Genomic DNA, 14,972 nt, shown 5'->3' with positions numbered 1-14,972 from the left:
CAGAGATCACAGGGAACAAAATTATGGCAAGAGACTTCTGTGACACGTTTATGAAAACAGCATAGCTGCTGAGCAGTGTCAGGAAGAGAATTAAGTAACTGCTTGAACTGCTCAAAGGTTGGTAACAGAAGCTGTAATCACCGCCACCTGTAAAAAGTCTTTCTCCTTCCATCCTATTGAAGTCTGTGGCACGGCTGGACCATAGCTTATGTGCTGACAGCAGCCAGGTGTGCACAGATATCAGTGACTGATTGCAGCTCTCATAGTAAATGCTCCTTCTGCCAAGCTGTTGAAGCAATCGTAATTAAATTACTCACTGGAGACCTAGCTGCATTTTTGGGATCACAAAAGGATAAAGTTGGCTAGCTTTCACAATTGAAAAAAAATAAAAAAGGAAACACTTTTCTGTCAGGGCACCTTGAGAAGTTGAAAGGTGCAGAAAAAGCAATTCCAAAAAGCACCTGTCACTCACATTCCCTCTTTCTCACCCAAAACAGGGACACTCAACCCACAGTTGCATTTCCCTCCTCTTTCATCCCAATTCTCAGAGGATAAGGTCATTTAGAGACAGAAGACACCAAAGGCTTGGTGTAGGAACTGAAAATGAGCCATTGGCCAGAAAACACTAGTTATAGTAGAGGGTACATAAAAGAGCATTGAGTAAGCGAGGGCAAGGTGTGAGGAGGGAAGTAAGAGTAGGCAGGGTGCCTGACCTGCTGTAATGAAGCATGATTCACTCAAGATAAATCAGAGGTGACTCTTGCTTCATGTAGGGCGGATGTCTCCGTAGCATCAAAGGCAAATCCCTAAGCATGCTGATATTTAAACAGCTGACTGGTTTAGCCATGCATGGCTAATGAAGTCTATGCAGATTTATTTTCTACACACTAGCAACCTTTTGCTCTCTGACTTGGTAAGTGATAAGCCGGGCACATTAGAAATGAATGAGTGATAATTAAACATGAACAATGAACAGGGTTTCTAAGTAAATCAAGCTGAGCATCCTGGCATTGACATTAAGGGAGGTCATGAAGCCTGGGCAAAAATTGGCCCAGATGGTGAAAAACACAAAACACTGAGGGAGAGGTAATAGGGTCCATCTCCCAACTGGGGGTCTGAATCCCACCATGGAGATAGCTGTAACTGCTCAGTGCCACACACAAAACAAGCGCAGAGTGCAAATCGCTCATGAATGTATCAGAATAAAGTCATCACGGTTACTGCTTTAGCCGTTTGCCCTGCTAGCAGTCTCTTCTACTGACTGTTTTGCCATGCTATTCAAGCAGGGGTGAGGGAAACTGGTTCTGTCACTGCCTTTTTGCAACCTAGTCTACAGACCGCTCCAGAAGCATCAATCCACTCAGGTACTCATTCACTCACATGGAGAGGGAAAGAAGGGCACCAGTGGAAGAGAGATAGGGATGCTCTGACATCCTTGGCATTTCACTAGAACACACATGTGGCAGAGAGGCCAGCTTCAGTCTTCCTCATTCTATCCAAAATGCTCTATGCTTTACTCTAGAGCATTGGTCTTTGACTTGTTCTGCTAATTTTGATATCCTTCCTTTTAAGCAAAGGAAAAAAATATTTTGGCTAGTGAGTAAGCCTCACTCACTATGATTACAGAATTGAAGTTATCAAAAGCTTTTCCTGTGACAGTGTTAAATTACTGAACAAAAGAGCAAAGTAACCATGGCTCCCTTTCCCTCTAGTCCTTCCCTCCTCCAAAAGTGATTCACAGAAAGACAGTAGAAGCATATAGAGTATGCATGGCATAGAAAGGGATCTTGGGAGAAAAATATAACTTACTGTGCAAAAAGAACAACAGCTCTGTATATTACTTCTCCCTCAGACAAAAAACAACCACTTAATCAAATGATCACATTGGAAGGTTAGAGGATTGCTCCGCTTCTCAACAGGCTCTTTGAATTCAGATTGGAAGCATATGAAGATACACACACAAGAAGACAAACATAGGCTGCCTTTTCTTTTTACCAATCAAATGGAAAACTTCCTTTTAAACAAAGTGGATATTACATCCAAGAGTTTACAAACAAATGAATAAATAACTTCCCTAAAAATCCATTTAATAGTCAGCAGATGGACTTAACAACTGTTCCTATAAAAAAAAAAGCGCTGTTTGAAAAAAAATGCTTTATACTCTGCTTGCACTAGTCATTGCTGCAGGTTATTGATCTTTCATAGACAAACAGCCTCCATTACTACACACTTGTGTTAGCCTGGCAATTTCTCCTGCAAAGCTTGACTCTCAGTGTTACTTATCTGCATGAGGCACTGTGTAACAAGCAGTGTTTTCCGTGATCTAGTTTGACATACATATACCATTCCCATTAGCTAGATTGCTGAAGCCTGCTGTTTATTCATTCTCTCTATGCAGGGAAGAAAAATGTCACCATTTGACCAGATAGACAAGAACATTAATAAGTTAAAGGATCTGTAAAGCTGTTCATAGGACAATGGTTTAAAAACATGCCGTATCTCAGGTAACTTGGAGTCTACCTACCACATTTTCATCTCATATCATGGTGAAGAACAGCAACAGGATGAAGTTCACCCCAGATGCAAGACGCTTCATTAACATCGTGGATTAACTTCTAATTCTGATACCTTATCTGCTCAAAGTTACACATTTGAACAGTCTAAGCAACAGTTTGGCATGCCACAGTTGTTTAATATTCCTAAGTATCAACTGCAGTGTATTAATGCTGATTTCCTATATCTTAAAGTAACAAACAAATTCTGAAAATAGGTGGAAAGTCCAGATATATTGAATGTGATGCTGGATTGATTAAAACATCTCTGAAGATTGAAGAATGAGGAATCACTCAAAAAAACAAAGAACAGACCTTAAACAGCAAAGAGAATGGAACCAGCATATCCCAAATAGTACCACTGCTTCTATTTCTACCTTTTTTTATAGGTGTTAGTACTGGCTAGTACGCAGGGCAGACCTTTAAATTCACTTTTGTACAACAGACCTTCTCAAATAAATTTGAGGGCAGGGGGTATCTGTGATTTTTTCTTGTTGTTTAACATTGGTATAAGAAACAATCCAACTCAAAAATTAAGCATATTAAAACTGAATTTATGCTCCCACAGCTTCTGTTAATTTCTTATTCTAAGGAATCTCGATTCCTACAGTGTAAAGAACATCTAAAACAGAGCTACACAACAACAGCTAAAAATTAAAGTTGCATCATTTCCATTAGGAATTTAAATCCTTGTCTTGTTCAACAACACTAGTGAACGTACAAATGCATCTACAGATGTACAATGTGCATCTCTGCCACCTGTGCTTCTCCTTCACCTTTCAGAAACAGCAGTTCCAAGCCTCAACTCTATCTGAATTGGGAGGCTTAAAGGCCCAGTCCTGGGACAAAAATTAAAAATAAAAAATACATTGGCGTACCAAGCTTTCTTGAGTATTGATAGGAGTGAATGACTTTGCAAAGTTTACACTAGCAAATAACAAATCACACTTACTAATAGTTAATCAGGGACAATCTAAAGAGATCATCAAGAATAACTGAAGAGAACACCAGACATGCCATTTATCGATCTCAGAGGCACTGAAATATCCTGCATCAAACACACAGAAACATGTGGATGCTTAAGTTGATTAACAGAAATGGAAAGACAAAATATATTGTCTTCCTTTTGCTACAGTTTCCATTGTGTAAATCTAGATCTGTTCTAATGACTTCAATATTCCATACTTACATCAGCGGAAAAACACAATTTGCTCATAAAATAGAAATAGCCATCTACTAAATTAATAGAATTAGACTCCTATGGCTAAAAAAAAAAAGTTCTACCAAAGAGCCTAATGAAATTTTAAATAACAGCAAGGCTTCAGGTTACACAGAAGTTATCTTCCCCGCCATTACTTGCACTAAAATCCAGTCTAAAGAATACTTAATTCAATTAGCATACAAAGGCCTGTACTTCCATTACTCAGGTATAATAGGAACCATATCTAACAGGTAGGAACAAGAAGGAAGCCTTCTCCTTCTCCACAATGCGCAACACTTCATAACTTCACCAGGCAATCAGAAGTAGAACTACGTCTTCAATGTCCTGATACATGGCAAAGATGAAAAAAAACCCAAACCAACCAAACAACAACAATAAAAAAAAAAACAACCAAAAAAAACAACCATAAAAAGATGTTATACGCACTTTTTGAAGATCCCAGCTGAAGTTTCGTTGTGTTCCAAGAAGAATCCACATGACTTACCTTCTGGACCAGTTTGAAACCCACATCCTCCTGTGAGCATTTCTAAATCACCAGCCAGGACTGACAGTGAGAGGCTGGCTACTAGGTTGCCCAAATCACCCCCACTCATATGAAATCCCCATCTCTGCTCTGCATGGTTTCAAGCTGCCAGCTCTAAAAAGCAGCAAGGAATCTCCAATTACAGACACAGGAACCTGGCTTCCTGACACTTCGGAGCTTGCTCTAAGTCATTAGCAACAGCATAACAAGGGCACTGTGACATTCTGGAGCTGGGAAGCCCAGCACATTAGAAACAAAACCGACAGTATCAGTGATCTCTTCAGAGATTTCCTGGACATGTACTTAAATGCAGCCCAACAGGATTCAAAGTAGCATTTTTTTTTTTTTACACAACAAGTTTACAATGTCTGGTTTAGCAAGTCTACACTGAATGACCAAACAAGCAGCACGAGAATAGGAAACTGGGTATCCAATTGACAAAAGCAAATCAAAACAAAAATGCAGAAAATCAGAGTCAAATCTTGTGGCTCCAATATGAAATGTTTCTTCTGGACCCAAAGGAGTCATTCAGCATTCCAAACCAACCCAAAACAAGATGTGGCATTATAGCCTATAAATCTGAGTTTGTAGTACCCTTCTCATACAAGCCCTCTCAAAGAAGGAATGCTGATAGGCCTTTCCAATATCTGCCTGGGAGAACTACACTGGGAGAAAGGGGAGACCAATGCAGACAACCACATTTTATGAATGACTCAGAAAAGCAGGCTTTTTGGCCTTCAGCAAAAACACTGTCACCATGCGTTAAACATCTTGTCATATGTGCCACCAATTCAGCCACACGTCAAACTTTCAGGGGAAGGGTTGCAGATATGACAGTGCTATGGCACTAACATTGCATGGACCTTGCTGGTACCACCACCAAAGTCTAATGCAAATACCTTTAATGAAAAGCAACAGCTTGTGAGATGCGGGTGGTCAGAGTGGACTATAAGAGTCTTTTCTGGTCTCAAAATTTACACATACAATGAATCAAATTATTGAAGCCTACTGTTATGCTTGCTACAGAACCCCTAACGTGCTCCTTTGTTTCCTGCCTTGGAGTAGGGATGGAGAAGACTACTAACTGTCATCTTAAATAACAGAAGTAGGAAGAGAGTAAAGTTCAACTCACCTGCTCCCTTGCAGGAGCAAAGGCCATATTAGGGTGAGCACAGGGAATGTCTGAAAGCTGATTACCTGTGCCCCCTAAAGGAAGACTTCAGGGTTTTGTTCAATTATTTTATCAGAGATCTTAATAGTAATAAGTCAAGAAGAATATCCTATGTTTTGAGATGAAGTAAATCAATATGTCAAGAAGCACAACACTATTGCTGTATGTTTAATTGACCACTTTGTTTTAACTGAACATTCTAGCAAAAAATACCCAATTTTTCCATCTTAGCACGCAGCTAGTAATTCAGTAGAAGACAATCTAGCACACTGCTCAGCAGTTTTACATGGATTCCATGTCTTCGTCATCAAGGTTTGAATGAAAGCCTCAAAGCATAATTCAGTACACAAAATCTAGCCATTTTGTACTATGTAAATATTACACACAATACATACAAGCCATTCCTGGTTTCTCTAAAGCAGGAATTTCATTTAACATCAATCATCATCATTGGTCTGGTTGAGTTCGCTTTTAAAAAGAACAACAAAAAAAACCCACACAAACCAAAAAACAACCCAACACATACCAAATTGCATATTTTCATTTTAACAAGGGGGAAAAAAAAAACAACACCACAACAAAACCTGCTGTATGCTTCAGAGAAACTTACCAGGAAACAAAGTTTGGCTTTGACACTGAGAAAGTTGTATTTCAAATGAAAGCAAAACTAATCAAGTGCTCCCATCCGTCAGAACTCACAGCTCACTAATCCAATGGAAAAGCCTACTTACGGTCATTACACTGGCTCCCAGAATATGAAGTCATGGAGCAATCACAGGTGAAGCCTTCCCATTGTTGATTACAGATGCCTTGATTCGCACAGGAATCTTCCTGGCAGGTAGTACTCGGTCCTGGAGAAGGGATTACAAGAAAAGTGTGAAATAAAGCTGAGAGAATCATTTCAGTCAGGCTCACAAAAGCCATCGTTACCATTACTCACAAATTCATCGTTACCATTACTATCAGGATCCTCATGCAGAAGAGGAAAAGCACTATCCAAACACTTCCATTCTTGGACATGCAAGAAACTAAGCTAAAAAAAGTACAAAGACAACTGCACACTCCACAACAAAACAGCAAACTGTAACACAGAACAAGGAGGAAGAGTGAACAGTAACATATTCCCTCTTAGGCAGGCCCAACTTGTACATTCGGTGCTTGCTCAAAGAAATTTACTGTAAAACATGGTGTGATGCAAGGATAAGAAACACTGCCAGGTTGTCTGTGCCTCCCTGGAAGTTTGATACCCTGTAGAAATGAAGGCTAAGAAATGGGCCTATGACCAATGCTTCAATCTACCCAAAGAACCCTCATATGTGGATTCAAACTGAAGTTTTGAAGCCTCAGTTGGCTACAACTTTGCTTTACAGGTTAAGAAAAAAAAATCCAAAGAAAAAAACACAACAACAAATGCACGTAGACTCTGACCAGTTCCATTATGTAGGTTCCTCTGGAAACATGTCAATAAAGTCCTCAGAAAGGCATGACGTTAATCCATGACACCTCTATTCCGGACTGGTTTCCACAGCCTTTCGAGGAAGCAGAGAACGAAGCAGCCACTACTAACAGAACAGCCTTTCATCATTCTGTGATTTGCGGCTAAGAGTTGCTATCATACTCAGACAAACCTTGTGAAGACACAACCCAAGCAACAGGCAAAAAAGTGATCTTCAGATCAGAGGGACTCTGAGTGACGGCTAGTATGCCATCCATAGGAGGTAGCTGGATTCCAAATCACCTGACAGCAGATGTGAAACTGCAAGCCATAGTTTATAAGAACATGAGTTTAGAAGTTATTTCCTGGGAAAGTATGTTATCTTCAGCATTCCAGACAAAGCTATGCTGCTCCTATTGCACAGTACTTCAAACAAAACATTCAACTGTAGTTGACATTCCTACTATCCTGCACTTGTTGGAAAAGAAGAAGAAGAAGAAGAAGAAAAAAAAAGAAATAGAGTAGACGATCAACTAGCTAGGCTGCCTGAGATCAGTTTGTTAACCACTTGGAGTCTAGGACAGTAGTATAAGGATAAAGCAACAACTGTTCTACCTATCCCAACATCTTCTGTCACAGTCTTTGTTAGCAACAGCAATTCCATGAGGCTCATCCTTATCTTCATCCTTACCTCTTCACCATATCAGCACCACTACCATCTGTACTTCATAGATGAAACAGGACACACCAAAGTGGAGACAGCATTTTCAAATGCTTTAACCCAAAATTAAACCCCTCAACGTCCCTTTGACACCACCCACAGCGATTTCACTGAGTCCCGTAGTTATACAGAATCTTTGTTACTCACATTGCGCATCTGGGCACTTCCACATTTACAAGCCTTTATCGAACCCACATCTAACTGGAAGCCCCATGTCATGCCGTGATCATCCTAACAATTCAAAAACCAAGCCAGGAACAGACCCTTATAGCTTTGGTACAGAGTTCCTGCTCTTCCCACCACATCATCTTTCCTCACTGCAAGAATAGAATGGGTGAATTTCAGAAGCCTTTTAGCTATCTGTGTTTCTTTACATCTCTCCTGCAAAGGAACATGTGACTATCAGTAGGCACAGAGTTTAACTGAACATTAACAAAAACCTGAGTTTCTTCCACAATCTGTTATGCTGGTAAAAAAAAAGACAAAGCCAAAATCTTAAAACTTCTAGGTAGAAGCGTAAGTGCAGATACCAAAAGCAGACAACAAAATCCCTGAAAGAAAATTCACGTATTGAAAAGAGGCAGCAGCAGCAGCCGCAGCAAGAAAATCATGTGTTACCACACTGAAAGAAAGTTGAGCAGCATTTTTCAGCACTTTTCTCCTCCCCTCCGCCTCTTCTTCCCACCCACCTGACTCTTAACTTGCAGCTGTATGAATCCCAGTGGTCTCACTGGCACAGCGTGAAGTTAACAGATCACTTCTAGGATTACAACAGTGCTGACAGAATTTATAGTGTGGGCTAGTAGGCACATGTAGCTACACACTTCCCTCCTGCCTTTACACTGAGAAAAGACATAGATATAGCTATATAGATAGACATGCATCTGGTTGGGGTCTGACACTTGCTTCAGCCTTACTCTGACCCAGCAAAAGAAGGCACGACATTTAACAATCTGATAATTAGTTGTCATTTTGCCTAAAATGTCTGAGTTATCTGTGGATAAGGAATAAGGAACTGATACCTCTGCTGTACTTTACTATCCCATTATCTAGCCTCTAACACTAAATATGAATGTCAATACTCCTAGAGGTATAAACAAGCAAGTTATATATTTATTTAAAACATAAAAACAGAAAGCAATTGTGACTCTATGCAAACTTGCTACAGTACATTGCTGCAGAAGTGGCCCCTGTAAGTAGCTGTGAAAAAAAGCTTAATTTGCTGGCCTTATGTAATGGGGTTTGGTAGCAAAGGAGGGGCTGTGGAAATGGCCCCTGTAAGTAGCTGGGAAAAGCTTCCACAGCTCCAAAACCAGTCGGACTCACCTCTGGCCAAGTGAGACCCTCCCCATTCCCTCAGGCCAGGGCTGAGCCAATCAGCACCTCTGTGAATGCCCTATTTAAGATGGGGACAAAGGAGCCCGAACTTAGGCTGGACCTACACAGGAGAGAGAGGAGAGGCCAGGGTGCCAGCCACTACCCAACTGGAGATGGCTGCAGCAGCATGACTTGGAGAGCTCCAAAGCGCCCTGCTCCTGGGGCACATACTGGGAGGAGTTCGTCTTGCTGGGACTGCTGAGGCTCATAAAGAGGACTGACACCTCAGAGAAACGGCCGCGCAGACACCAAGGACAGTGAAGATGGAACAGAAGGAGGCCCCCCCTGCCACCTGTGGAGATTAACGGTGGAGCAGAGATCCACCCGCAGCTCTTGGAGATCCCCACACTGAAGCAGAGATGCCTGTGCCTGAAGGAGGTCATAGAGAATGGTCTCCTCTGCTGGAGGCTGACGACGAGGAGGAGAGGCATCTGAAGCCTGTGGAGAAGCCCACACCAGAGCAGGTGGCAGCTCCCTAAGAAGCTGTGACTCTGAGGAAGAAGTCTGTGCTGGAGCAATCTGATGGGTAAGGATTGCATCCTGCAGGAGAGACTCACATTGGAGAAGTCAGTGGACTGTCCCGTGAGGAAGAGATCCACTGGACAGGGGAAAAGAGTGTAAGGAGTCCTTCTCCTTTAAGAAAAGAAGCAGCAGAAACAACGTGTGATGAACTAACCTGCAGCGTCCCATTCCCCATCCCCCTGTGTCGCTGGGGGAGGAGGTAGAGCTGGGAAGAAGGGAGGAGTGGAGGGAAGGGTTTTTGGTTTTTTGAGATCTGCATTATTTTCTTGTTATCCTCCCTGAATGAGCAGTTAACGAATTAAATAGATTTGTTCCCAAACTGAGTCCGTTTTGCTCGGGGCCATGGATGGTGGGTGATCCCTCAGTGTTATTATCTCAGCCTTCTAGACCTTCTGTTACATGTTTCTCTCCTCTCCACCTCATCAAGGGAAAACCAGGACAAGTATCAAACTGTAAACACCATTACATGGAAGCAAAGCAGAACAGCATTTTCAATGATAATGCTTCTCCTCTCTTCCTACACTCTTCAGAGAACACTTTAATTAGTAACTGAAATTGACAATGAGCATCATCTAATGAGGATATCCTTTGTCTAGGTGCCTGTCCTAGTTTTAGCTGGGACAGTTAGCTCTTCTTTTTAGCAGCCAGAAGAGCTCCGTGTTCTGGTTTTACTCAGAGGCTCGCTCTGAGAAGAATGCTGATAGCAAGTTGATGTTTGTGGTTGGACATGAAACTCCAAGGACTTTTCAGTGTGCCGGAGTGCAGAAGCACGGCGGGATAAGGGGGGAGCATAGTTGGGACAAGGGGGACATGATTCCCCTTGTGATTTGTGGTGGAACTTAAGATTGAGGGCCAAACTGGCCAGTTAGTATTCCATATCATGCAGCGTCATGCCCAGTATAAAAGTGAGGGTCAGCCGGACAGAAGGGCTTTTGAGCTTTGGCTCTTTTGCCGCTTTTGCTCTTTTGCGCTTGCTGCGCTTTTGCTCTATTGCCTTTCTTTTCTTTTTCTCTCTCTCCCAGTACTCCCACTCTCAGAGTACTATCTCTCTCTCTCTCTGCCCCTCTCTATTTCAGGGCCTCGCGTTCGTCCAGGATTGCAGCTTCGGGATGAGACGGGCTTTGCATAGGAGGGGCTGGTGAGCACCTACACTGTGTATTAAATCATCTGTATTAAATTGTTCTTATCTCAACCCACGGGTTTCCCGTTTATCCTTTAATTCTCTCCCTCATTCCTGGGAGTGGGGGAGGGGGAGTGACCAGCTGTGGGGGGGGGTTGGCCTAACCCACAACAGTGCCACCAGACAAAGGACCAGTACTCTACTCAAGTAATAAGACTGCATGAGACCTAGTACCTGCGGCTTGAGGTGCTTGTAGTGAGAGTCCACAGAGCCAAAGGACTTCAATTCACGGTCAGTGTTGTGGTTTCTGAATTGTATTTTACCGAAACCAACCATGAAGATGAAAACAGTACTTTCAAAGCAGACAGAAGAAAAAAGAAAAAGAAAAAAAAACTTATGAAGAATTTTGAAAGCTTGGCAACACCACAAGGAAGCTTGAAGCCTGATCTGCCGTCTTTAGAGTCAGTTGTGACGGCACAGCATAGATGCTGGGTATTACGCATTGCTTCGCTCCTTAGTACTATGAGCCATTTTCATGGTAAAAGGATCCTTGTCTCTGAGAGTTCATCTACTCCTGCTGCTTACAGTCCTTGCCTGATGTCATAATCCTCCATCTGTGGCAACAGAATTTTGTTCAGAGCAACTAACAGGGATGTCACAGGGGATTAGAGTTTTGGATTAGGAAGCAAAGCAACAGAAGCAGAGAAAGGCTTATAAAACATGACGATTGTGTTACCACACACATGCATGCCCTTTAGTGCTAACGAACAAGGAAAGAGAAGACAACAAACAATTTATATATATAGCAGTAGAATAGGTTCTAAAATATCAATGCCATCAAGGCTCAGGTCTATTTTAAATTTAATTCATCTGGCAACAATTACAGCAGTCAAAGCATTTAAAAGCAAAGTTTCAGAACTAGTCTTCACATAATAATCTGAGATACAGAGAGGGACTTTTTACAACAGTGCGTAGTGATAGGACAAGGGGCAATGGCTTTAAACTGAAAGGGGAGATTTCGATTAGATCTAAGGAAGAAATTTTTTACAATGAGGGTGATGAAACACTGGAACAGGTTGCCCAGAGAAGTTATGGATGCCCCATCCCTGGAGGTGTTCAAGGCCAGGTTGGATGAGGCTCTGAACAACCCGTTCTAGTGGAAGGTGTCCCTGCCTGTGGCAGAGGGGTTGGAACTCAATGATCTTTAAGGTCCCTTCCAACCCAAACTATTCTATGATTCTACAGTATATCTGATAAAGAACACTGTACTTTTAATTAATAAAATACTTGCTGACTTTAATTTTCTCCTTAAGTTTCCAACACCCTGGCAACACTTGCTATTTCCATTGCGTGCATTTTTGTGCAAAGGCTTTATTTTTGTCATCCGTTTGTAGCTGGGCTTAGCGCATTGCCTTCTTCAAGTCACATGCACAGTGGAAAGGGGAGTGGGTGGGCAGTAGATATAGAACTGGAGAAGTCCCAAGCACAAAAAAGCATCCCCACTAGCAGAAGTGTGACTTGCTCTTGTCTCCTCCTGTCCAGACTAAGCCTAACAACAGAAGCAGCTCCTTAGGAATATGAGATGACAAAGCAGAATTCTTCAATGTCCATCTGATCTTTATTTCCGCATCTCTAATTTTTACTGGAAGAGCTCAGTATCTGAGAACTTTCAGGATCTGAGATCTTGTTGGGTGTCCCTCCCTGGGAAGGAGTCCAGTACTATACTTTTCTTTCAAGTTACCTAGCTAGATGACTGGTTTGTTTATCAGTTTTACCACTAAGTATTTGAAGAAAATCACCTTAGAAGAGTTTAGTAGCCAGATCTCTTATCCATATTCTGCTTCAAAAAATTACTTTGTCACCCTAAATCTTTCTAGCTGTATAGTAGCTTTCTCTTTGCCCTGAAACTAGAAAATTTGAATTCTACTGCTGCATGTTGTGAAAACTGCCATGTTTCATCCTACAAGTGTGTGCGTTTCACTGGCAAGAGAAGTCATTCCTGCTGTGTCATTTGAAAGCTCTTTGCAGAGAAAGGAACTTTAGGAATAAAAGACAGTATTATGTTTATCATTCTTCTGAGTTACATGAGAAATCAGTTTCTTTATACAACAGCTGCAGGATTATAACATAACTGCCTCATGCTTTGATCATAACTAACAATAAGCATTAAAGCTAAGCAAGTCATTCTTGGTCTCCCAGTAACATCTTTCTTCACACAAGGAAAATTCACTCCTATTGAAAGGAATCTACCATTTGTGTTAACGTCATTTTCTCAGTAAGATGAAGATCTGCTACAGGCAAGGTTCAATGGCACCATGAGTCCATTTTCACTCTTCATCTCCCTAAATGTTCTCATCTTTTTTCCTTGTAACTTCAAAGTGGTTAGGAAGAGATAGGAAAGTAACACATGCAGGACATCTTTACTGTCTTTACAGAATAAGGTTCTTTTCTTGTCCTATAGCTCCTAAATTGCAAATGCCATCAAACACCGAAATATCTCTACCACTACCAGTCAGACGTTATGATGGACAATTTATAACCATGATAAATCTACAATCTATTTCTGTCAGCACCTCTCTTTCATAACCAGCAATTGTCTCCTTTTTTTAATTCAATGTGCAGGCCCAGTACAGCTCAGAGGCACACCAAGTCTTGGAAACCCTAGGCAGAATATAAACCTAACTCAAGGACTCATTCTTAGCGCAGGTTAAGGTGGAAATGAAGTTAACCCAGCTAAGTTTTCCAATTTTAGAACAATTTGGGAAAAAAAAAAAAAATCTGAGTGAGTAAAACTGACTGAATCTCATGGAACCATCACTTCACTGGACGGACCATACCTCATATCCTGTAACTGTCAAATACCAACGCTGGCATGTTGACACCTACTTTGCAGAAACGTAAGACACTAAATTATAGTGAAGGTTCAGCACGTGATACAGAAAGTTAGATCCTGTATTTTGACTCACAGGTGGTAGAAAACAGGAATGTCATAGAGTAACTTTAACTTAGGAAACTAGAACCAAAAAAAACAAAAAGGATTTTCCAGGACTGCAAGACCAGGTATTTGAGTTCTCACAGTTCGAACTCATCGTTTTCTTACCAAAACTCATCCTCTTTTTCATCATCCAAATAAGGTTAGACATCTGGCAGGTTCCAAATTCAAAGTTAGCCATTGTCAGAAATAGCTCAAAAGCCAGCATTCTACAGTCCTCTGAAAATACAGCATGTATTGCAGTGCCTCAAAAGAACCTGAACTCTCCATTCACCTGACATGAGTTATGATGCCAAGTCCTTCTCTTCCAGATACATGGTTAGTCCAAAAATTTCAGGGACTAGGACTAGTTCAAGTAACAAATGTGCAAGTCTCCCCAAAAAAAGCACATTTACTTCAAGGTGACAGGAGAAGGGAATCAGCAGCAATAGCAATGCACAAAGGATGTATCTACAAGATGGTGGGGGGTTTTTTGCCCTCCATGAAACCTGGCATATACCTATCTTCCTCTCTCTTGTCACCCGGCCACTCTCCATCTCTAAGCAATCTAAAAGATCTTAAGCAAAGTGCTCATACACATGCTGGTGAGAGAAGAACAAAAAAAATCCAAAATAAAAAAAAACCCAACCATACAACAAAAAGTCTACTGCATAAAAGGGAGTATGTCTGGACCCGAGATGCAACAAAGGACAGGAAGATGCAAATGAAGAAGAGGAAGTAAACAGTATTCAGACATTCAAACTAAAAGCAGAATGGAAAAACTGATAGGGCCGTATGTGAACAAGAAAAATAGTCAACTGAAAAAACGTCCTTCCCCACTGCAAATCACCGCAGTACAAAAGTACCAGGCCTCATGGCCTATTCTGAAATAGCCAAATCTATTTAGCGAAGATTGGTTTCCTGAAAAGCCAATAATCCACATGTACTCAAGATGGACATTTCCCTTTAGGCTTCAAAGTGATCAGGTCTGTCTCCATCTGAAAGGCAAATATTTCTATAGGGTTAAGACCTCTGTAACAATATGAGCTTGAGCTGGAATAATCTTCACAGCTGTGACAAGCCTTTAGGTTCTGAGGACTCTGAAAAAATCAAAACAACAAGCAAATCTGTCTGTTCTGAGATCTCTTGTTCATGCTGCATCCACTTCAATGGACATCAAAAATTGAGCACGAACTCCTGGGCATGTATTCTCAATTCCAATGGACACAGAAGTGACTAGAGAGAACAACAGCAGCTGGGGCCAGAGAGACACAATACTTGCTGACGTCTAACGCAAGTCCCAAATTATCTGTCACAGTTTGAACAGATGGCACAGAACAGGTTAATCTTAAAGCTAT

The 14,972-nt window shown here is 41.4% G+C and overlaps 1 protein-coding gene across 20 annotated transcripts in view; it reads right to left on the bottom strand.

The window, feature by feature from the left end:
- Positions 1–14,972, bottom strand: part of NRXN3 (neurexin 3) — a 1,026,565-nt gene that overhangs the window by 564,057 nt on the left and 447,536 nt on the right. For all 20 annotated transcript variants that reach the window (XM_086613885.1, XM_086613892.1, XM_086613886.1 and 17 more), the window contains one exon: positions 6,200–6,319. In XM_086613885.1, coding sequence (XP_086470011.1) covers positions 6,200–6,319 — 120 coding nt within the window. The remainder of the gene's footprint in view (positions 1–6,199; positions 6,320–14,972) is intronic.

This window comes from Tauraco erythrolophus, chromosome 6 (genome assembly GCF_009769465.1).
Source record: "Tauraco erythrolophus isolate bTauEry1 chromosome 6, bTauEry1.pri, whole genome shotgun sequence".
In the NCBI taxonomy this organism is placed as follows: domain Eukaryota; kingdom Metazoa; phylum Chordata; class Aves; order Musophagiformes; family Musophagidae; genus Tauraco; species Tauraco erythrolophus.
The sequence above is the reverse complement of the archived record's forward strand: the minus strand, read 5'-3'. Positions and strand labels throughout refer to the sequence as shown.